Raw genomic sequence first — 25446 nt, 5'->3', positions numbered from 1 at the left:
TTCCCTTGTATCCCTTGTATTTGTGTGGTACCTTGTCGAAAGCTTTTTGTAAGTCCAGAAAAGCGCAATCAGCCTATCCATCCCCTTCTTGCACTATGTCTATTAGTCTTGAATCAAAACATATTAAGTTTGAGGTACACGATCTTCCCTGTCTGAACCCAAATTGTCTTGGATTTATTATATTTTCTTCCAGGTGTCTTACCCATCTGTTCTTGATAATTTTCTCACAAATTTTGGCTATCGTGCTTGTTAGTGAGACCAGTCTATAGTTAGTTGGTTCTTCCTTGTTTCCTCCTTTATATATTGGTACAATGTTAGCATTTTTCCAGTCTTTTGGTATTTTTCCTTCTTTAAGTGAGCAACTTATTATGTTATGTATTTTGTCCATTAGTTCTTCTTTGCATTCTTTTAGAATCCAATTTGCAATTCCGTCCGGGCCATGCGATTTCCTGACATCAAGGTTTGATAAATGTTCCATTATTTCTTTTTGTGTTATTATTATCTCGCTCATGGGGGGAGATCGCACTTCATTTCCTTCGTCCCAATATTGTGCCTTCTCTCTAGTGAAAACAGACTTGAAGTGATTATTCATGACTTCGGCCATTTCTAGATCTTCTGTGTATTCTATATTTCCTTGGCGTAGTTTCACCATTTCCTGTTTATTTTTAAGTTTACTATTTGCATATCTATAGAACAGTTGGGGTTGCTCTTTGCATTTATCTATAATGTCTTTTTCATAGTTCCTTTTTTCCTCTCTTCGCACTTTTACATATGTGTGTATGTGTGTGTGTGTCTGTGTGTGTGTGTGGGGGGGGTTATAGGTGTGGCTGTTATACCAAATTTAAATACTTACCATGTATGCTGAGGCCATAACGTTATTAAAGCAGTTGACAGTCACAGTAGAACGCATGACCTGCAATATGAATAACCTGAAGGCATTAACAGAATACAAGAGTTATGAATACTTGTATATCCAGCAGATAAGACAAGCGCAATTTCATGGACAGAAATGAAACATTAATATAAAAAAAATGAGCCCGAACGGAAGCAGAGTTCTTGTAACGATAGAGGAGGCTTCTTAAAGACAGACTATTGATGCCAGTAAGGCCTGAGGGAGGTTTATTGGAGACCGTAAGTTAATGCTATTGTGGACAGAAAAATAAATACATCTAATAATATCCTGTAACATAACTTCAAATCTCCTTAGAGCATAAAAGCCTACTTACCGTGCCAAGGGAGGGTGTGGATCCTGCTTCCAAGCACCTTGTGAGCTCAGGAATGACAAACGACTTTCAATAGGACAAATAAAAAAAAAATTCCATGAGAAATTGTCCACTGTGATATATGACTTAGATATTATGCAGTATCATTTCATTCATATTAGAAAAGGTCTTCAAGTTGTTGTTAACCAAAAAGAAAAAAAAAATACAGTTTTAATGTATAAGTTTCACAAATCTATGTATTCATACCAGCGTTCCTAAGTCAGTCCTGGCAAAGCAGTTAAGGGTAGTTATGGAACCATTGTCTCTCAATCTCTCGACGGCGTTTATAAAAGTGGAGTCGGCCACAGAAATTCTCCTCAGCAACTTTATTAGCCGATTCTTTGCCTGCAATGATAACAAGGTAACATTGGCAGCTTTCAAACACATACATTAACTCGTTTTGACAGATTAAATTAATTACTTTCCCTACTAGGATTCAAATCATAGGTTGTGTATTTCGGATATAAAAAGGCTCCTAGACATCCCCTTGCGTGGCAACGCATATGTTCTGTTTTCTGAGGAAGCAAATTTAGAAGAAAATATGGTCTCGATCACTGACGGAGTCTGATGGTCCAATCTGAGGCAAAGTCAAAGCTAGATCCAAGAAAGCCTGAGGCTACACACTGTATGTGTTTGACTCAGTGGACAGGATGACTATCTCCTCGGACAGCCTAATCCATGCTGAGCAGGTAAAGATGATGGTGAAGACATGCAATATGTTCTGGAAAATGCTAGACGATTGTATTTAACTGATGAAGCATTAAACAAGTGTGGATTTCGCCCTATTCATACTGGGCAACACCCCTTTACTTTTATTCTGGTTGATGCCAGGTTATTCTATACTTGCTCATAGTACTCCTCTGGTAGCAAAGGCATCAAAACTACCTTGATAAATTCCTTGAAAGTTTTATATTTTGGATTATGGTTAAACACTGTATTCAGCTGATGAGGGGGGGCCACTCAGAATAAAACCAATAAAGCATATCACAAGGTATACTCAACTACCATCCCACGCTTAGTTAGTTAGAACTTTAGGCCGCCGTTGAAGGAATTAATCAAGATCATCTTAAAAACCTTATGGCCTGAATTCATATTTCATCTAAATAAGTATTTTGACGTAAGCACTAGTGAAACCTTTAGCTTATGCCACAGTTTTATAGAGATGAGATATACAATTGCAGAACCAATTATAGATAGCTATTCATTACGGCAACGGCTAGCTCTTACCTTTGCTGATGGGCAGGAGTTCAGAGAAGAGACGATTTTTGTCTGAAATATGAAAGACAAATATATGACACGTACATATAAGACACAATCACACAAAATGAAACACTTATATCATAACATAATGTATAATATATATATATATATATATATATGTATATATATATATATGTATATATATATATGTATATATATATATATATATATATGTGTGTGTGTGTGTGTGTGTGTGTGTGTGTGTGTGTGTGTGTGTGTGTGTGTGTGTGTGTGTGTGTGTGTGTGTGTGTGTGTGTGTGTCTTTTTTTTTCAACCACAAATCACTTTTAATTCCATGCCATCGCACTCGAGACTGAGAATCGCTCGATGGAGGCATCCGTTGGAAATCGAAACGTGGACGAGCCGAGGATTCGAACCCAGCTAACCCGCAACAAAGTTACAGTGACGTAGACCAATACGCTACCAAGAGAGATATTGGTTTACGTCACTGTAACTTTGTTACGGGTTAGCTGGGTTCGAATCCTCGGCTCGTCCACGTTTCAATTTCCAACGGATGTCTCCATCGAGCGATTCTCAGTCTCGACTGCGATGGCATGGAATTAAAAGTGATTTGTGGTTGAAAAAAGATATTAATTGACCACTGGGAACCATTTAGTGTATATGTATATGTATATATAGATGAGTATATATATATATATATATATATATGTATATACATATATATATATACATACATATATATATGTATATATGCATGAGTATATATATATATACATATATATATAGAGATATATATATACATATATATATATATATATATATATATATAAGACTGAAGGTGGAAGAAGCAGACGAGGAGTAATGGGAGAATTTCACGCTTTAACGTTTCGACCCGCAGGGTCTTGATCACAAAGCTAACAACTTAAACATAACAGGATATTTTATACATGGACGGGTGATCTTATGGGACGCTTCGGAGAGCTTGTTATTTGATTTGCGTATTCTTTTATTATTAATAAGCTTGTGGCTTTTGATAGACATATAAATCCTTCTCTATGGTTAATGTTATTATTAGTGTTAATGTATGCTGCCTCAATTGTCTTCCTTAGTTTCTTGGATGATCCTTTATTTAATACGGTTGTGTTGTTCCAGTCTGGAAGGTGGCCATGTTTATCCACATGCATTACTATGGAGTTAGATGTTCTATGGGATTTTACGTCATTTTTATGTTCATTTATCCTTTTATTAAGTCCGCGACCAGATTCACCAAAATATGAAGAGGGACAGCTTTTACACGGGATTTTATAAACAACGCTGTTTTCGTTATTGGGATTATTGTAGCTACGTGTTACTAAATGTCCTACTTTGTTACTTGATGTCCTGGCTATTTTAATGCCCGCTTTTAGGAGAAAAGTGTCGAGGTGTGAATTGACATTAGAGTTTGGTACTGTAATGTATCCAGATTCTTTATTACATTTATTATCATTCTTATTTTTATCTTTACCTTTGTTAATTATTTCTTTGGCTTTCTTTTTCAACCTACATAAGAGACCTTTTGGATATTTGAGTTTGATTAAAGTCTCTGTGCTATATTGTAATTCAAGATCTAGAAATTCTTTACTGTATATACGAAATGCTCTGAAGAAGAAACCTATTATGATACCTGTTTTAGTTCTGTCATTATGTCCTGAATAGAAGTGTATATAGTCTTCTTTATTGGTGGGTTTCCGGTATAATGAAAATTTCATATTTCTATCTATTCTATGGATAATTGTGTCTAAGAAAGGTAATTTTCCATTATTTTCATTTTCTGCAGTAAATTGTATATTTTCATTTACACTGTTTAATCTCCTGAGTTTGTTGTTAATATCTGTATCATTAGGTACAATTACAAGTATGTCATCAACATACCCATTATTGTCATGTATTCTTCTTTTTCGAGTATTTCCATGTATAAATTTGCTAACACTGCAGAAAGGGGACTACCCATGGCGAGGCCAGAATGTTGTCTGTATTCAATATTATTAAAAGTGAAAGCGCCAAATCCTACACAAAGAGAAATTAATTCGAGGTAATCTTTTTTGGGGGACTCTACAGAGTCGCCAGACTCGCCAGTGATTGGCTGAGGAAAGTTATTCAGGCTGAACTGCCGAAATACCGCTTGGCTGCGGAGCGACCGAAGTGGGGTTGGGGGAGAAGGCTGACTGCTTGTTTCTTCGAAGTAGGATGACAGTTGTAGTAGGAAGGGTGTCATTCAGGTGAATGGGTACCTTGGTACCCGGATGGGGTATCGTGTCACCTGGCTAGGGGTAATATCATGACACCCCCCACTGAAGACCTCCGAAGGGGAACATGAAGGAAGTTAGCTGACTGGAGCCCGGAATAGAGTATCTGCTATGATGTTGTCAGGCCTTTTTATGTGGTGGATATCTAGATGGTACTCTTGTAAGGTTAGAGCCCAACGAAGAATCTGATTCTGCAGCTTTGCTTTCTGAATGAAAGCGAGAGGGTTATGGTCGGTGAATATCTTGATGGGTGCTGCTGATGACTGGAGATAACACCGAAATTTCTTGATTGCCAGGACGAGGGATAGGGCTTCCTTCTCTATGGTGGAGTAGCTCTCTTGATGTTTGTTGAGCTTTGCCGAGAAGAAGGCCACAGGATGGAGAATGGTGAAGGTAGGATCAGGTTGTAGTAACACTGCCCGTACTCCAACTCCACTGGTATCTTTTTGCAGGTGGAATGGTAGGTGGTAGTTAGGAGTCTTGAGCACCGGTTCGGAAGTCAGGAACGATTTGATGTTCTCGAAAGACGTCTGGCAGGATGGGGACCACTGAAAGGATTTGGCTGAGCTGGTCAGGTCGGTTAGGGGAGCCGCGACGGTGGAGAAGTTCTTGCAGAAGCGGCGATAATATTCGGCCATCCTAAGGATCCTAACCAGCTCCTTCCTTGTCCTTGGTGTAGGGAAGGCTAGGATCGCTTCTACGTTGGCTTTCTTGGGCCGCACCGAACCAACACCTACGGTGTGGCCTAGGTAAGTCACGGTCCCTCGAGCAAAAACGAACTTCTGCAAGTTGATCACTAAGCCCGCCTCCTTCAGGTGTTCTCTCTCTTCCCACGAGGCCGTTTAGGAGGTACATCATTTACTACAAACTTCCTGCTCTTCCCATCCCTGTCCTCCACTCCCATCATAGTCATCTCTACTCTATTCTTTCCATATGTGACATTCCTCACATTTATATCCTCCTTAGTCAGGAACATAACTCCACACTCTTGTTTTACCTCTGTTTCTAATCCAATAATCATATGCACCATGTCCTACATTGTTGGGTGGTAGTGGACCTTTCAATTTTGTCTCTACAATTCCCATTATGTCCGGTTCTTTTTCCATTAGGTAATCATTCAGTTCGTTAAAGCCTGTTATTAAGCCATCAATGTTTGTGTAAGACACTTTTAATTTTCTGCTATTTCCATCGTGTTTTCTGTTTCTTTTCCGTTTTTTCTGCTATGAACCATCTCCTCACTTTCATATCCACTGCTCTCCAATAGAATTTCTCTTTTTCTGACTCTGTTCTTTTCTCGTTTTTTTTTTCTTAGCTTCTAGTCTTTTTGTTTTCTCATCCTCTCTTTCCTCTTTACTCATTTCTATTTTTATCCATACTTGTTTATATTGTTTACTGTCTGCTAGTTTACCTGTTTTTGCTAAGATATTCTCTGCTGTCGTTTGTGACCTAAATTTGATCTTAATTGGTTTAGTCTTATCTGTATTGTATTTCCTTAATTATATATTTCTTCAATTTCTTTCCCTGTTTCTTGTCCATCCTCTTGAACTACTTCTAATATTTTGTTTATCTCTTCCTTTTCCTCTTTTACTCTTGTGGTCCTATTTGGATTATACTTCGCTTCCATCCCTAATATAACAATACATTTCTTTTTGTCCGCTAAGTCTCTTACTATATTCTCCTTTTCTCTCATCACTTTAATAACTGTCTCCTTAGTTTGTTCTTTCATCTGTTGTGTCACTATATCTCTAAATACAAGTGTGTTGTTCTCTTGAACTTTTCTCCAACCCTGTGCTTCCTTTGCTATGGTCTCTTTATTTTCTTTATTATTATTCTTTAATTCCTTATTCTCATCATTTACTTCTTTTAACTGTCTTTTTAATTCTATTTCTTTAGTTAGGTTTTGATTCTCCTTCTTTATTTCTTCCAGTTCATCAACCCTTTGGGAAACCTGTGATAATTAGTCAAACCTAATTTTTTTTTTCTCTCTCCTCTAGATTTACTAGTCGGGGGAGGTTGTCTCCTCCTCCCTCATTAAATCCATAAAAGCAGTTATCTTCTCTTTCCATTGAGCTGCTATTATCTATATTTCTGCTCTTGACACCTCTGCTTCCTTGTTCCTCGTCTGTGTATTCTGCCCCCTGTTTGTTTACAACTCTCCTAAGATCCGAAGCCCGTTCGTCCCCTTCCTCGTTTCCTTCCATTTTCCTCAATAATCCCTCTTTCTCCCATTTCTTCACCTTCCCACTACACCACGAACTTTCCTCCTTCCCTACTAATACAACAAAGTACTCCCTCGTCGTTGAGATCCACGAAAATTGCACTTCTTTTCCGGAGTTCCAATCTTCGCCGTGAATCCGACGTGTGTGTGTGTGTGTGTGTGTGTGTGTGTGTGTGTGTGTGTGTGTGTGTGTGTGTGTGTGTGTGTGTGTGTGTGTGTGTGTGTGTGTGTGTGTGTGTGTGTGCGCGTGTGTGTGTGTGTGTGTGTGCGTGTGTGTGTGTGTGTGTGTGTGTGTGTGTGTGTGTGTGTGTGTGTGTGTGTGTGTGTGTGTGTGTGTGTGTGTGTGTGTGTGTGTGTGTGTGTGTGTGTGTGTGTGTGTGTGTGTGTGTGTGTTTACCTAGTTGTATCTTATGGGAAGGGGAGCTACGCTCGCGGTGTCCCATCTCTGTATCTCGCCATATCTAATTTGTTCTTAAATTCTTGTATTGTTTTGTATGTATATATGTATGTATGTATGTGATGCACCATGGTCTTGGATCACATGTCAGACTCATGATCGACAGTTATTAACCTCCCAGATGAGAGCTCAAAGCTCGTATGACTGATCTATGGGTAATACTGTGACCTTACACGCACACACACACCCCAACTCCCCGCCCGCTAGAGTTGGATTAACAACCCGCACCGCAGTGATACTGAAATTATTTCAGCCCTGGGCAGGATGTATGTATGTATGTATGTATGTATGTATGTATGTATGTATGTATGTATGTATGTATGTATGTATGTATGTATTTTTGTATGTATGTACATGTGTATGTATGTATGTATGTATGTATATATGTATGTATGTATGTATGTATGTATGTATGTATGTATGTATGTATGTATGTATGTATGTATGTATATATGTATGTATGTACTTATGTATGCATGTATGCATATTTGTCAAGGGTATTTTTTGGCAGCTAAAGGTGATGGTACACTAAGCTAGCATGCTACTTGCTTTTGCTACTTCGTATGAGTAGAAACGACTTCAGTTACAAAATTCTAGGTATTCATAAGAACATCTCAACAATGTGTCTAACATTCGTATAGATTAAACTTCTCTTAGTTTGTCATTCAGCTTCTCACTATATGACACAGGAGTGATTTGACATTTGGAAATTTGAGAAACAAAAGATCGTAACCGAAGTCGTTTCTACTCAAACGAACTAGCCAAAACAAGTAGCATACTAGCGAGTAATGCCTAGCGTGCGGCCCCCTCAAAGGGGTCACAATCCATAGAAATCCATTCACATGGGTGCCCGCCATTTTATCTGCCTAAAGTCTCCTGTCCATAGTAGGAATAAAACCCAAAAAAAGTTTGTTATTGTCTTGATAAAGGGCATCTGGATTTTTTATTGTTGATACTCTGGCACATTATTTCTTTGAAAAAGTTACTTCATATTTTCCAGAAATTGATTTATTCCAGCTTCAACAATATCTAGATAAAACAAACAAAAATTAACTTTATATAGCAAATGAAATTACATTAAGTCAATATCATCATAACAGAGGATGCCTTTCGTGGTGTTTTTTCATTTCTATGCATGTGTGAAACAAATGAAAAGGTAGATTAATGGATCATGTTGAAGATTTAACAGCTGTTGAGAAATATACAGAGAAAAAAAAAGCTTATCCGCTCAAAAATGTTTAATGTGCTTGAATGTATTCTCACCTGTGTACCTATATCGTTGTTACCCATTCTGTTGGCGATGCAGGACAACACTCTTTCGCTGAGGCTCGTTGTTACCGTCCTCACTCTTCCATCAGAGTTTCCTGTCCTGAGAAAACCAGACATGCCTGATGTCGTCGACAATCCTGGCTGAAAGTACGCAAAGCCATGTCAGTAGAGAAGTTCTTATTGACCTTTTTAACCCTTATGGTGCCATATTTTATGAATCTTGGTCTTGCTAACTAAAGACAATAACAAATGAGGGGCCCAACTCAACCCTCAAGTAGATCTTGGTCAACCAATCGAGAATCTCTATCAAGACCTCCCCACCCCCCTTGGGCTAGAGTTCACCTACCCTCAGATGATAAGATCATAAACAGAAAACCATAAGATAAATCACTGTTCAAAGAGGTTAATTCATGGTAGCCACTATACATGTCCTGGCATATACCAGATCAATCAATCGAGAATCCCTTTGGGTCAGTTCGTATCAAGACGATCTAGGGCCAAAGTTTGCCTACTCTCAGATGAATAAGATCATAAAGAGAAAACCATAAGATAAGTCCCTGTGTCGAAGAATTTAACTCACAGTGACCACTATACATGCCTTGACATATACAAGACTATTCTATTCGTGCTATATTGCCATATTTGGTAACAAATGAAGCATGATATAGAGGAAAACTGTTAAATGTGAATCAGTGCCGATGATAACACAAGAAAATAAAAAAAAAATTCTCCACTGTAATACTCATAAAGTGAAAGGACATACTGAATGAACACAAAAATAAGAATGGTACGACTGAAAACAGATTAAACTGCTGCCATGATATAACAAAAGTATGTAAATCACTTTGGTTGTTGGCCTCAAGATTATTCATAACATATTTCTCAAATATTTCAAAATCACTTTTAAAACACTAAAATGGAGACTAATACCGTCTTTCATCATCCAACTGTTTACCAGTCACATCATTTTAGGCGGCCTTGAGAAGTGGACCTACTTTTTTTTCAAATTAATCATTATGATGTATATAATGTAGTGTATATATGCTAGAAGTATATATAATGTTCCATAGATAGGACTAATAATTTCTGAAATGAAATAATGTATTTCGAGAAGCTTGTGCTTTAGAGTTACCAATTACATTTATATAGTATTTACTACAAATTCAACAACTAAAGTAAATTCTTTTCTATAGACTGGAATCTCATGGTTAAGCAATGTCCTCCTTTATCATAAGATGCAGTGCTCGATGAGAAATAAAATCTCAATTACATATTTTTTTTACTTGACTTCTAGTAGCAATAGGATTACAGAAACCAGGAACCTAGTCCCATAATTCCATTTCTATTTAGTTGCCTTTTACAACCTGGGTGGGAAAACTCAATAGCAGTATTCTTGCTGTGACCATGATCTGAATGTACTGTGTCTTGTTGCATTGTCTGCAACCTAGGGCAATGGACGGCATACAGGGATGACCCATCACCTATTAGGAGCTAAGATGAGAGGGAAAAGATTATGGTACATGGGAGTGGAATGAGTGGGAGTGAAATGGGTGAAAGTGGGTACATGTCTTTTGACTTGGCTACCTCCTATATAAGGGGGAAGCCTTTGGTATCTGAAGAAGGGAGGTACAGTAATAGTGGACTGGCTAGTGAAGTTGTTTAATATGTGTATAAGGGAGGGTAGAGTGCCAAAGGACTAGAGGAGTGCCTGTATAGTTCCATATTCCAAGGGAAAAGGGGACAAATGTGAGTGTAGTAGTATCAGAGGGATCAGTTTGGTGTAGTTGGTAAAGCATATGGGAGGACTATAATTGAGAGGATTAGGACAGGAACAGGAGTATTTGATGAAGAACAGTGTGGGTTTAGGTAGATATGTGAGAAAACTTTAACAAAAGGAAAGTTTTTTAGGGTCATTATGGATTTGGAAAACGCTTATGACAGGCTAGCCAGGAAATCAGTGTGGAAGGTTTTGCAGATATAAGGGATTGGGGGAAAGCTGTTAAGGGCAGTCAAGAGTTTTTACGAGGGTAGTAGAGCCCCTTTTAGAATTCTGCGACAGGGATGTGTCGTGTCGAAATGGCTGTTCAATGTGTACATGGATGGGGTGGTGCAGGAGGTAGAGGTAAGTGTAATGGGTAGGGGACTGGATATGGTTTAAGAAAATAGAGTATAGTGAGAGGCAAGCAAGTTGTTTGCTGATGATACTACGCTTGTGGTAGGATCAGAGGTAGGATTAAGGGAGTTAGTGACGGAGTTTGGAAGGGTATTCGATAGGAAAAAGTTGAAGGTAAATGTGGGTAAAAGCAAGGTAATGAGATGTACAAGGGGAGAGTATGCCAATGAATTGGAAGTAAGTCTTAAAGGAGAGATGGTGGAAAAAGTGTATAGCTTTAGGTATTCAGGGTCGCATGTGACAGGAAAGGGAGGAGTGGAATTGGAGGTACATTGTAGACTGAATGAAGCAAGTAAATGCCTTGTGGGACTAAAAAGTGTCATGAGAAATAGTCATTTGAGAATGGATGCAGAGATGAGACTATATGAAGGGGTGATTGTGTTGATGGCACTGTATGGGGCAGAGACCTGGAATCTAAGAGAGGCAGAGAGAAAAATTTAGTGTGTCTGAGATGAAATATCTGAGAAGTATAGTAGGGATTAAAAGGTTGGATAGAGTGAGAAATGATGAGGTGAGGAGAAGAGCTGGCGGTGGAAAAAGAGATGACACATCGGACTGATAAAAGAGTATTAGAATGGTTTGGACACATAGAAAGAATGAATGAAGAAAGATTAGTAAAAGAGGTGTGGAAGCCAGATGTGGAGGGAGTGAACTTGACGGGACAACCAAGGAAGAGATGGGTGGATGGGGTGAAAGGAGCATTGAGCAAGAGGGGAATGTCTGTTGAGCAATGAATGGAGAGGCAGGATATAGGGGTGAGTGGAGAATGGTTTACAAAGGATTACAAAGGCGGAGCATGCCGACAGGAGACCTTTTGATCCATATCTAGGTCGGATGCGAAAAAAAAATCATATTAATAATAAAACAATAAATAAAAACTATAATAATGTAAACAACAAATAAAATACATAAATAAATGCATAGGTATAGTTGAATAATAAACAAACAGGTAAATAGTAAATAATGATAAATTGACATATAACTAATAATAAATGAAAATCAGACAAATGATAACAAAACAAAAACAAAATAAATGAAAATCAGACAGACAAATAATAACAAAACAAAAACAAATAATTTAAGATAAATTATAATCATTACAGCATCTTACTTAGGTATTTATCTAACTGATTCTTAAAGCTTCGAACTGAACTACATTGCACTACCTGTGCAGGAAGTTTATTCCATTCATTTACTACACGGTTGGCAAAGTTGTTTCTACCTACTTCCAAATTGAATCTATTTCCGGATAGTTTGAGACCATTGTTTCTTGTCTGATTCTCATTCAATGTGAAAATTTGGTCACTTTTGATGTTGTCAATTCCCTTTAAAATCTTAAAGACCTGTATCAAGTCACCTCTGAGTCTACGCTTTTTTAGGGAAAACAGATTCATGTGTTTTAGTCGATTTTCGTATGATTTATTTTTGATATTTGGAATCAGTTTTGTGGCTCGCCGTTGTACTTTTTCCAGTCTGTCAATGTCTTTAATGAGATTCGGTGACCATACAGAAACAGCATATTCCGAATGTGGACGAACTAACGATTTATATAGCTTGTTAATGAGTGATGGACTTTTGAAATCAAAAGATCGCGCAATCAGTCCCAGAATCTTATTTGCTTTCTCAGAGGCTGAAATACACTGCTTGGATGATTTGAGGTCGTTACTGATAATTACGCCGAGATCTTTTTCACTATCCACTTTTGTTAACGAATTACCAAATAACTTGTAATCGTACTTACTGTTATTTTTACCTATGTGCATTACCTTGCATTTACTTGTGTTAAAATTCATTAGCCACTTTTCAGACCATTGCTGTAATTTATCTAAATCTACTTGAATATCTAATTGGTTTGAGTGATCATTTGCCACTCCGCACAGTTTTGTATCATCAGCAAATTTGGAAACAGTAGATTTTAGTCCATGGTCTATATCATTTATATATACTATGAAAAGAAGTGGCCCAAGAACGGAACCCTGAGGAACTCCACTTGCAACACTTTTCCATCCAGAAGTTTTTTCCATTTAAAACAACTCTCTGTTTTCGACCATTCAACCAATTACTAGTCCAACCTAATAGGCTACCACTTATTCCATGCAAAGCTAATTTAGTAAGTAGTCTTTCGTGTGGGACGGTATCAAAAGCTTTTGCAAAGTCTAGATATATTAAATCTATATTGTTTCTTTTGTCATAATTCGAGATAACTGTGTTGTAGAATTCGAGTAAGTTAGTCACGCAAGAACGTTTTCGTCTGAAACCATGCTGGCTATCATTTATCAAACGGTTACTTTCTAAATGATATTCGATAGCATCTCTGATGATAGTTTCCATTATTTTTCCTACGATTGAAGTCAAACTTATAGGCCTATAGTTATTTGGTTTCTTTTTGTCACCTTTTTTGAATATGGGAGTAACGTTAGCTAGCTTCCATTCTCTTGGGACATCTCCAGATATGATGGATTTCTTGAAAATAATTTCTAATGGAACAACAATCTCATTTTTAATTTCCTTTAAGATTCTTGGATGCCAACCGTCAGGGCCTGGTGTTTTATTAACTTTGAGTTTGTCTATACACCTTTTAATTTTTTCTTTTGTTATATTTACAGTAGTGAGTAAGTTTACCCCAGACTTTTCACAGGTTTCAGTTTGGAATTCACTTTGAGGTGTTTCGTTTACGAATACCGAGCTAAAATAATCGTTTAAGATATTACACATTCCTTCATTTGAATATTCAAGTTGACCGTCAGCAGATAATAGTGGACCAATGTGATTCCTAACAACCTTTTTATCTCTAATGTAACTATAGAATTCTTTGGGATTCTCTTTGGATTTATCAGCGATGTTCATTTCGTATTGTCGTGTTCTTTTCCTTATTGTCTTTTTTAAATCTCTCTGTATTGATACATAATTTTCATAGTCATTAGATGCACCCGAGCACTTATATTTCTTATAAGCCTGTCTCTTTTTAGCAATACTTTTTTCAGTTTCTTTGTCGAGCCACTTTGGGCGAGCCTGATTTGGGGGACGTCTGTCCTTAAAAGGAATGTAAGTTTGAATCATCTTAGTGAGCGTATTTTGAAATATTTCCCACATCTGATCTACAGGTCTTTCGTTTAATTTTACCTCCCAATCTGTAAGCTCAAGCTCCTGACGTAGTCCTATGAACTGAGCTTTACTGAAATCGGGTATTTTAGAAACACAAGTATCTATTCTAAAATTATTTAGGAGTTTGAATCTAACTAAGTTGTGATCGCTATTTGCAACAGATTCACCGACTTCTACATCAGTTACCATGCTTTCGCGGCTAGTGATCAAAAGATCTAGTAAGTTTCCATATCTTGTGGGCTCTTTTACATGCTGAATTAAGTAATTGTCACCAAGAAAATCAATCAAGCGACTACCTATATGGCCATGTTCAAGGGTCATCCAATCAATGTCAGTAAAATTGAAATCACCCATTATCAATAAATCCCGGTTGCAGAAACTAGTCAGTTCTTGAAATAACAGTTGGTCGTCTGCTAATGATAATGCCTTTGGCCTATATATTACACTTATATAGGTTGTATATATATATGATACTATGATATAAGAAGGGAGGGGGTGGGGGATAAGGGGTGGTGAGTGGTTAGGGATGAATGATATTTTGATACAGCTTTTTTCAGCATGAAGGGACGAAAAAGGGTGGGTCGCCAATTAAGTGAGGTGGCCTTACTGTGGATGTGCTGTGTCTTGATATATTGCTCCTGACCAAGGGCAGTGAACAGGATACAGGGCTGACTCGTTATCCACGAGGAGCTAAGATAAGAAGGAAGAAAGGGTGTCGGATGGGAGTGGAATGGGTAGGAGTGAAATGGATGGGAGTGGGTATGTGCCTTTTGCCTTGGCTACCTCCCTTATACGGGGAAAAAGCCTTTGGTATATAGATATTATATAGATATAGATTTTCTTATTCAAAGTATGAAGATTTCTAATTTCCTTAATGAAAATATGACATCTATCACAGAATTACAAAGAACTGATTCAATTTAGATTAGGATTGAGCTCGGCTAGTAAGCTGCACAACACAAAGAAATAGTTTGTTTCATAGAAAAGTGATTTAATTCATGAAACTATTAATTTGTGAGTTTGGGTGAAGATAATAATAAAAATGTATGGTACAGACACAGTGAATTATTACATACCTTTTCGACACCAGGGGATGGGAAAGCAATTAATGAAGCCAGATGGCGATATCCCTAGAGGAAGAAAGGGACAGTTTACAAGACTGCACATAACAGTGACAAATACTGCTCCATTTCATGTAGTATTATGCAGATACACTAAGGTACTACGTTATAGACACATACACACACATGCACACACAAGTTAGAGTATGCCGCAACATTATGGGCACCTAGCACTAAAAAAAATAATAATAATGATAATAATTCAAAGAGCAGCGACAAAAATGGCACCTACGCTATAAAATTTGACATACGAACAAAGATTGGATAAATTACATCTATCAACATTGGAACAGAGAAGAGAAAGAGGTGATTTGTTGACCATTTACAGAATTATAAAAAGGATGGAAATCCTTGATAGAGACGACTTATTAAAATGTGACAGAAGAGAAACAAGTGGACACGAGAAGGTAAAGAAGGACAGTTACAGAAGAAATTTAAAGAAGAATAGCTTCCCACATAGAGTGATTGATATCTGGAACAAACTAAACGGAGAAACAGTGAGTGCCAAAACTATACAAGATTTTAAGAATAAACTGGATGCGGAGATATACGAAAACGGGTCAGTATGAGCATAGCTCTCGTCCCGTAAAATACAACTAGGTAAATACCCCTATGCAAGGATCAACCCAAACTATTCTATGTATATGTGAATGGTAAACTTAAAAATAAACAGGAAATGGTGAAACTACGCCAAGAAAATGTAGAATACACAGAAAATCTAGAAATGGCCGAAGTCATGAATAATCACTTCAAGTCAGTTTTGCCCACATTCATCTTCAACTTCCTTCTTTCGCACACTCTCCCAAACTTTGTCACTAACTTCCTCAATCTCTCCTCTGATCCTGCTACAAGTGCAGTGCCTTCAGTAAACAACAGCTGGCCTATCTCCCACTTTTCTCCATTTTCTTTACCCATTTGCAATCCCTGACCCACTACCCTTGCATTCACCTCTCGCACCACCCCATCCAGATATAAATTGAACAGTCAGAATGGCATAACACATCCCTGATGAAGTCCCACCTTTACCTTAAACCACTCACTCTCTCCATTTCTAATCCAAACACATGCTCTACTACTCTTGTAAAAACTCTTGACTACTCTTAACAGCTTTACTCCTATCCCATATATCTGCAATACCTCCTACAGTGCCTTCCTGTCTACCCTGTAATATGCCTTTTCCAGATCCATAAAAGCCCAAAATACATCTTTACCTTTTCCTACAGCTTTCTCACAAATCTGTCTTACCACAAAAATCTGATCTACACAACCCCCACCTGTCCCAAACCCACACTGCTCTCACAAATTACTCCCTTTGTTCCTCTCCTAATCCGCCCAATCAAGATCCCCCACAAGCCCCCCAAACTACACTCAACAAGCCGACCCCTCTGAATATACTGCATTCACACTTGTCCCACTTTCCCTTATAAAGTGGAATTATACAGGCACTCCTCCAGTCCTCCGGCACTCTACCCTCTCTTAAACAAACATCAAATAACCTAACCAGCCAGTCCACCATCACTCTACCTCCTTTTTTCAGACATTCTGCATGACATTCATCCAACCCAGGTATCTTACCTTCTCTCATCATCTTAACAACTGCCTTCACTTCATCCTTCCTTATTTCTCCTCCATTTTCTTCACTCATCACTCTCATTTTCTTAGTGCTTTCCCTCTGCAGCTACCTTTCCCTCCCTATCCTCCTTCACATTTAGCAGCTCCCTAAATTACTCTGCCCACCTTCCTCTCACTGCCTTCTCTTTTATTATCATCTCTCCATTTGCACCTTTTACCTTTTCTTCCCTATTTGATTCGCCTCCTCTTCCTCTCATAATTTCTTTCCAAAACATCTTTTACTATTTTCAATATTTTCTGTCATACTCTTACCCCATTTCACATCTGCTCTCCTCTTTGCCTCTTTTATCTTATGCTATATTCCTCTTCTCTTTACTTTGCACCTCTCATATGATTCCCTCGTCCTAATTTGTAACCAATCTATGAAATCCTGCTTCTTCTCTTCTACACCCTTCTTTGCTTCCTCATCCCACCACTCACTACCCTTCCTTCTTTTTTCTCCCATCTTCCTTGTTCCACACACCAGTTTCACCTTCATCCACATTAACCTTGAAGAAACCTCCTTCCACTCCACTACATGCTTACCTATCTCTTCACTTACTAGTATAGCCACCCCTTCTTTCGTCCTCCCTTCACTCCTGAGAACCTCCCAACTACACATAAGAACATAAGAATGAAGGAGACTGCAAGAGACCATAAGGCCTACACTAGGCAGCTCCTTATCCATCACCACCTGGCATCCCCATCCATAAAGTTGTCTAATCGTTTCTTAAAACAACTGATAGTATCAGCGCTTACTACATGGTTACTAAGTCTATTCCATTCGTCGACCACCCTATTAGTAAACCAATTCTTGCCTATTTCCTTCTTAAATCTAAATTTGTCCAGTTTAAATCCACTATTGCGAGTCCTACCCTGTTGTTTTAATATGATGACCTTGTTTGCATCACCCTTTTTAAAGCCTTTGATCCACTTGAACACCTCTATTAGATCACCCTGCACTCTGCGTCTTTCCAGAGAGCCCATGTATCATTTTGGTCACTCTTCTCTGTACTGATTCTCGTGAACTTATGTCCATTCTGTAGGACGGAGACCAAAATTGTACCGCATAGTCAAGGATGAATCTAACTATCGCTATATAGAGTTTGATAATTACCTCTGCACTTCTATTCGTTACCGTCCTACCAATGAAACCTAATCCTCTGTTAGCTTTATTCCTGGCGCTAATGCACTGTTTCCTGGTTTTAAGGTCCGGACTCACTAGAACTCCTAAGTCTCTCTCGCACTCAGTTTTCTCTAAAAGCGTGTTATCTAAGCTGTATCTATTTTCGGGGTTGTGTAACCATACGATTAATACGCTACACTTAGAGATATTGAAGTTCATTTGCCATTTCACCGACCATGTGAACAATTTGTTAAGATCATCCTGCAGAATCTCTGCGTCGTCTCCTGACCTAATTTGGCGTCCTATTTTAGTGTTGTCCACAAACTTACTAACATCACTATTTATCCCATCGTCTAAGTCGTTTATGTACATAATGAACAACAAGGGACCCAAAACTGAGAGTAGGTATAGAGGAAGAATGCAAATCTTTTCAAGAAGGCCTGGACAAAGTCTAGAAATGGAGTCAGAAGAATGAAGTGAGCTTCAACATTAAGAAATGTAGTATAATGGAATTTGGAAAAAGCAAAAATAGAATATCGGGTCAATATAAAATTGGAACAAAGGAAGTTAAAAACAAAATAAACTCTGAAAGGGACCTAGTAGTAACTATCTCAAATTACATGACACTAGACAAACATGTCAACAAATTAGTCAGAGAAACTTTTAACTTATTAAGATCAATGAAAGTAGCCTTTGACTATATGGACGAAGAAATGGTAAAGAAAATACTAGTTACGCTGATAAGACCACCGTTGAAATACACAGCATCACTATGGACACCTAGTCCCCCCCCAAAAAAAAAAAACAAAGATGGCACCAACACTTTGCAATTTGACATACAAGCAAAGACTAGATAAATTAAATTTAGCAAACCTGGAACAAAGAAGAGAAAGAGGTGATTTGATAACCATTTACAAAATTATGAAAGGGATAGAAATTCTTGATAGGGATGACCTACTAAAATGGGACAGAAGAAATACAAGAGGACACGACAAGAAATTTAAGAACGACAGTTACAGAAGAGATCTGAAAAAGAATATCTTCCCACACAGAGTTATAGATATCTGGAACAAACTGAATGAGGAAACAGTGAGTGCTAAATCTATACATGACTTTAAGAAAAAACTGGATGCGAAAAGATACAATAGTGGGTCACTACGAGCATAGCTCTTCTACCGCAAAATCATACTTTAGACGCCGGAAAAGAACGAAAAAGAAGGAAAAGAAGAAAAAAGGGAAAATGAACCAACAAAGAGAGGATTGGACATGACCAGAGTCAAGCCACCACTGGGGGTGAAACTAGGCATAACTATGTACTAAGAAATTGGGACTTGATGGAGGAACTAATAGATTTCAAGATAGATTATAGAGCAATGCATAGAGAGATAAGCTATCTACGAAAAACTAATGAAGAGATGAACAGAGACCTTAATGATTTTAAAGATTAATTAAGTATGGTCAGGAGTGATAACGAAAGAATGAAAAAATATGATAAAACAAAAATGAAACGTTAAAAAAGAGTCCAAAAAACACATACAAGCAGTGACTGAAAGATTTGGAGAATCAATTAAGGAGACGGATCTCCTAGAAATAAAAAATCAATGGAAACTAAAACAATAAAATCAGAAAATAACATTTAAAGAAATAGTACAACAACAGGTAGAGTAAAATGCTAAAGAAATGGTAATTGAAATAATCAAAGAAAAGGAAAAGTGGGCAAGAGACACAGTAGGTAAAAATAATGTATTGTTGTTAATGGTATTAAAGAATAATATTATGCATACAAATACCAAAGAGAAAAAGAAGATAAAAAAAATTGCAAAGGCAATTCTGAAAAAGGTTCAAGAGGAGGGACAGGAATTGGACAAAGATATTGAAGAAATGCACAGGATAGAACAATACTCTACAGAATTCACTATAGGCCACTAAAAATCAAAATAAGATCTCAAATGATAGCTGAAGAAGTACTATCAAAAGCAGTAAAACTGGCAAATAGCGAACATTAAAAAAAAATATGGATAAAAAAGGAAATCAGTGATGAGGAAAAAGAGAAAGAAAAACTTTAGAAATGAAGCAAATAAAAAAAAATAAAAAAAAATAAAAAGCGAGAGAAGAACGGAGACCGAAAAGAATGAGTTCTTTTTATAGAGTACTGGACCTGAGGCTGGGAAAATGGTACATGAAAAATTAAACGTAAACCAAAAAAGAGAAGAAAAGAAAAATACAAATAACATGTACTAATATAGATGGTATGATTTCAGGACTAAAAAAATTAAATGACTATCTGTCAATAGAGAAACCAGACATAATGGGAATTATGGAGACAAAATTAAAAGATCCACTACCATCAAATACTAAGGGACAGGGTCTAGACAGCCACTGGGTGAAAAATAGAATGAAGAAACAAAGTGGAGTAGTCATGTTTTTGACTAAGAAAGGCTTAAATGTGACAAAGATAACAGAAAGGAAAAATAATGTGGAATTGATTATGATTAAAGCTGAAAACAGAAACATGAAAAGTAGAAAATTCATAGTAATATATGTGCCCCCAAAAACACAAGCTTGGATAGATAGTGATCATTGCAAAATACTGGAAAACACAAAGAATGCATTAATTGAATTATTGAAAGGAGAAAACATAGAATATGGGGGAGTTTAACTCAAAAGAAATATTTTGGGAAGAAATAACAGTGAAAGGTGGAGAAGAATTTTGGGGAAATATTCTACTGGATATGACCATTGAATACACATTGACACAATGGGTAAAGGAAAATACCAGATATAGAAACAATGAACCATCAAGACTAGATTTAATATTTACATCAGAGCCTGAAATCGTGGATAAAATAGAATACATGACACCACTTGGGAAGAGTGACTACATACTAATAGAGTTTGAACTAAAAAAACAAATTCATTTGAGAAGAAACGAGAAACATAGAAAATGAAGACTAATGTACACCAAAATAGATTTTGAGAAACTCAGATTTTTTTTTTTTTTATGCAAATTAGGAAAACGTCTTAAATGAAGAAACAAAGATGGAAGAGAAATGGAACATATCAAAAGAAAATTACAGGGAGGGAACAGACAAATACATACCAAAGAAAAAAAATAGGTGTACATAAAGTGCTGGTATAACAAAAAATGTAGTGAGGCTAAAGATAGAACAGACAAACCCTGGGAAAGATGGAAAAAGGCAAATATACATCAAACTAAGAAACGAATATGTAACAATACACGGGAAGAAAAAAGAAACTATGAAAAGAACATAAAAGAAAAATGCAAGGACCAACCTAAACTATTCTACAGGTATGTAAATGACAAACTAAAAGATAAACATGAAATAGTGAAACTGCATGAAGGAAATAATGAATATATAGATGATGTAGAAATAGCTGAAATTATGATCAAACATTTTAAATCTGTATTCACAATTGAAAGTTCACAAAATTGGGAGGAAGGACAGAGAGTAAGATCCCCTGAAATGAAAAAATAACAATGACACAGAAGGAAATAAGGGACCAAATAAAAAACCTTGACATTAGAAAGTCACACAGGCCGGATGGAATTGCAAATTGGATATTAAAAGAATGTACAGATGAACTAATGGACAAAATACACGAGATAATTAATTTCTCATTCAAAAAAGGAAAAGTACCACAAGATTGGAAAAATGCAAATATTGTACAAATATACAAAGGAGGGAACAAAGAAAATCCAAACAACTATGGACTTGTCTCCCTCACAAGTACAATAGCACAAATATGAAAGTGCTGCGAGAAGAAGGAGATGTAAATAATCCGGGGTTTCAGTGCCAAAGGTTATGTGAAGCAATAGAAGAGGGAAATAAAAAGGTACTTCCTGAAAATAGAAGGAGGAAAAACAAATGGATAACAGAGGAAATATTCGAACTAATGGATAAGAGAAGAGAAGCTAAAAATAGGGATGGAAATGAATATAGAGAACTTAATAGACAAATCAAAAAGAAGTGTATAGATGCCAAGGAGAGTTGGCTTGATGAACAATGTAGGGAAATTGAGGACCTTGAAAAAAGGGATTCTAAAATGATGTATGATAAGATTAGAGAAATTACCAAGAGAAAGGGGAGTAATGGGGGGGGGGCAATCAAAGATAGAGAAGGAAAGGTTTTAATGGACGAGGAGGATATTAAACATAGATGGGAGGAGTATGTAAGGGACCTATTTGAGGACGACAGACAAGAAGGAGAAGAGGAAAATTATAGATATCTAGATGGGGAAGAAATAATGGAAGAGGAAGTGAAATTTGCAATGAAGAAAATTAAAAGAGGGAAAGCCATGGGTGAGGATGGTGTGATGATTGAAATGTTAGAGGCATTAGGGGATTTTGCAATAAGAAAACTCACTAGTCTAATAAACCAAATTTACGAAAAGGGTACAATAACGGAACATATGTGTAACTCGATTTTTATACTACTACCAAAGATAAACGGAACAATGGAATGTAGTAAACATCGCACAGTCAGTATCATGAGTCCAAGTTTCATGGAAGCAATTTGGTTTCATAGAAGGGAAAGGAACAGCAAATGCAATTTTTATAGTAAGAACGATTATGGAGAGGATGATAGAAAAACAACAAAATGTATATCTTTGCTTTGTTGACTACGAGAAGGCGTTTGATAGGGTAAGACATGAGGATTTGATAAATATTTTGGAAAGAGTGGATATAAATAGCAAAGACATGAGTATCATCAGAAATTTGTTTTGGAATCAAAGAGCAGCAGTGAGGGTAAGGGGAGGAAGAACAGAATTTCAAGCTATAAAGAGGGGAGTGCGTTAAGGCTGTTATGTCTCCAGATTTATTTAATTTATATGGGGAGATGATCCTTAGGGAATTAGAGGGAATGGAACGGATTAAAATTGGAGGATATGATATAAATCATATCAGATATGCTGATGACACGGTATTGGTGGCTGACTCAGAAGAAAAACTGCAACATCTATTGAATGTAACCGTAAGAGCTAGTGAGGAGAAAGGTTTAAATGTAAATATGGGGAAAACTAAAATACTAGTGGCCAGTAAAACAGATCCACCAAGAGTGCAAGTACAAATAGCAGGGAGAAGAATAGAACAAGTAACCAAATTTTCGTACCTGGGAAGCGTATTGACAGAAGATTGTAGATGTGAAAAAGAAATAAAATCAAGGATAGCGATAGCTAAAAGCACGTTTCAGAAAATGAAAGGGGTTTTAACAAACAAGAAAATGTCTACAGATATAAGGAGAAGAACAGTTAAAACACTGATATGGTCAACACTATTATATGGTTCAGAAGCGTGGACAATCAGCAAAAAATTGCAGGAAAACTTAGAAGCAGCAGAAATGTGGATATGGAGACGAGTATTAAGAGTACCATGGACAGCGAAGAAAACAAATGAAAAAGTATTGAGAGAAATGCGGTTGGACCTTTGTGAGACGATGATCCAACAGCAACGCCCGGTTTCGTTTTGTTGGTACTTTTCATGGTTGCTATAAAGGTTTTTTTTTGGCAGTAATCTCACCTCCCTGCCAACTAGTTTCTGGTGAGATATTTGTCTGGTGTCACCTTATTCATTATATTCAGTGAAGCCCTATATATCTATAGCGTCCCCAATGTCCACGCCGTCATTATGACGGTACCCCATATATCTATGGGGAATTTCCCTGTTCGCCATTAGGGACGTGCCAGTTAGCAGTGGGTCCTGCGACTGTGTATGCGAGTTCCTCTTTGTCTGATCTGTCTTACAAAACCTGTTCGATATGGGAGACCCTGCAGAGATTTCTCACTTATCGACATATCTTTTGTAATTATCAAGATTCTCAAGCCTATCCACCACGTCAAGGTGTCAACTCTCTGATAGGATATATATGTATATATATATATATATATATATATATATATATATATATATATATATATATATATACAGACGCACCTCTACTCACGTTCATTCGTTTTACGTTTTTTCGATTTTACGTTTGAACTGACTGTAAACAACAACAAAAAGTGTTAAAAAAAAACTTTTTGAGTGAATTTTTTAGTTTAGCGCGCTCTCCGTAGTTCAAACGATACTTACGCATGACGCTGCGTCCATTGTTTACATGGCACAAACGACAGACTGAACATACCTTGCCTCCTCCTCCTCCTCCTTCCCCTCCTCCTCCACCATCTCAATTTATGAATTTAATTTATTTGAAATTGTTATCATTTTACAATGTTATGTGTATAACTAATGATTTAAGGATGTTTTATAAGATACGGTAATAGAATTTACGGATGTATGGTACAGTAACAACTTACGTTCATTTTCAACTTACGTTCGGCCGTTCGGAACGTAACTAAAACGTAAGTTGAGGAGCGTCTGTATGTATATATATATATATACATATATATATATGTATACACACATATATATATGTACATATAAGATATATATATATATATATATTCATATATATACATATATATATGTATATATATCATATATATATATATATATATATATATGTATATATATATATCAAGGACTAATATTACACAGGACGTGCGCACCCAGATCCCTGGGTCCGCTAGCGAAGGCCAGTCCAGTGCAGGGTTGCAACTCCCACTAGATCTATTAATTTTTGCCTCAATCTAGTAGTCTAGTGGTTTTTCGTCATGGATATCAAGAATCTAGTATATTTTGAAGATCCTAAAAAAAAACGTTTAATTTTGCATTACGGAGCCAAATTCTTGGAGCCAGATTTGGAACTAGATGCTAGATTGAAAAAGTTTAAGCCAAACACAGAAAAATAGTCCCAGATCTGGCACCAAAAGTGCTAAATTGGCAACCCTGCCTACTAATCACGCAACCATCCTACAAAGTACAAAATATAGCAGGCTGTCGCGCTCGCGTCGAAGTTTGTATCTGTTTTCGCAAAATGTTATTTTTCTGCATCATTTCTGTCTAATACTTCTCGAATTATTCCATGAAAGCATGATTTGTCATTGAGAGGTTTTGAAAATTAGCTATAATACATTCACACGTACAGCTACTATGAATTGAATGTATATCATCATACGAACTCCATCGAAATTGTCAGTCAAATTGGAGCCCTTGTTATTTGCTTATAGTATGTTTGCGCGATTGATTGGTTGCATTAGTATATAGATGGTTGCAGGACGGTTGAGGTTTGTATTATCCGAATTATTAGTTTGTGCAACTTTTTAAGTGCAGAATCGTAAAGAGCAATGCAACAGTCTTGCCTGCATACAAGTGACGAGTTTAGCTCATAGTTGTCTACTTGACTAGTGATTGGTTGTGAAAGTTTGGATTATTACACCATTACAGGCAGTGGTAATTAGTTTGATGTATACAGTTTTCTAACTTCAAAATGTTTTCATGTGTATGTTGTGTAATATCATTTGAATCTAGTAGTTTTTTGTTCAATGTAGTAGTTTTTGGCAAGCTGTCTAGGTTTTTTTTTTCCAGAGTGGCAACACTGGTCCAGTGTGCTACTAGCAATGGAGGTGTTAAGGTTGTGTTACTCCGTCTTTCCCGCGTGGCTTCATTTAGAAGTGGATTGTATTTTTTTTACATA

At 37.0% G+C, this 25446-nt stretch overlaps 1 protein-coding gene across 8 annotated transcripts in view; it reads right to left on the bottom strand.

The window, feature by feature from the left end:
- The window catches only part of LOC143027786 (uncharacterized), a 137226-nt gene that overhangs the window by 34636 nt on the left and 77144 nt on the right, over positions 1-25446 (bottom strand). For 7 of the 8 annotated variants that reach the window (XR_012966649.1, XR_012966650.1, XM_076189336.1 and 4 more), the window contains 6 exons: positions 15067-15120; positions 8707-8853; positions 2490-2531; positions 1470-1607; positions 1227-1289; positions 854-913 (listed from right to left, as the gene is read on the bottom strand). Coding sequence is in view for 6 of the 8 variants with exons in the window: in XM_076189336.1 (XP_076045451.1) it covers positions 854-913; positions 1227-1289; positions 1470-1607; positions 2490-2531; positions 8707-8853; positions 15067-15120 (504 nt within the window). In the remaining 2 variants the exon portion in view is untranslated. The remainder of the gene's footprint in view (positions 1-853; positions 914-1226; positions 1290-1469; positions 1608-2489; positions 2532-8706; positions 8854-15066; positions 15121-25446) is intronic. The other variant, XM_076189340.1, reaches the window with a different exon arrangement.

This window comes from Oratosquilla oratoria, chromosome 8, assembly GCF_046742065.1.
Source record: "Oratosquilla oratoria isolate Oo_2021 chromosome 8, ASM4674206v1, whole genome shotgun sequence".
In the NCBI taxonomy this organism is placed as follows: Eukaryota; Metazoa; Arthropoda; class Malacostraca; order Stomatopoda; family Squillidae; genus Oratosquilla; species Oratosquilla oratoria.
Note: the sequence above shows the minus strand (reverse complement) of the source record. Positions and strands in the feature narration are given on the sequence as shown.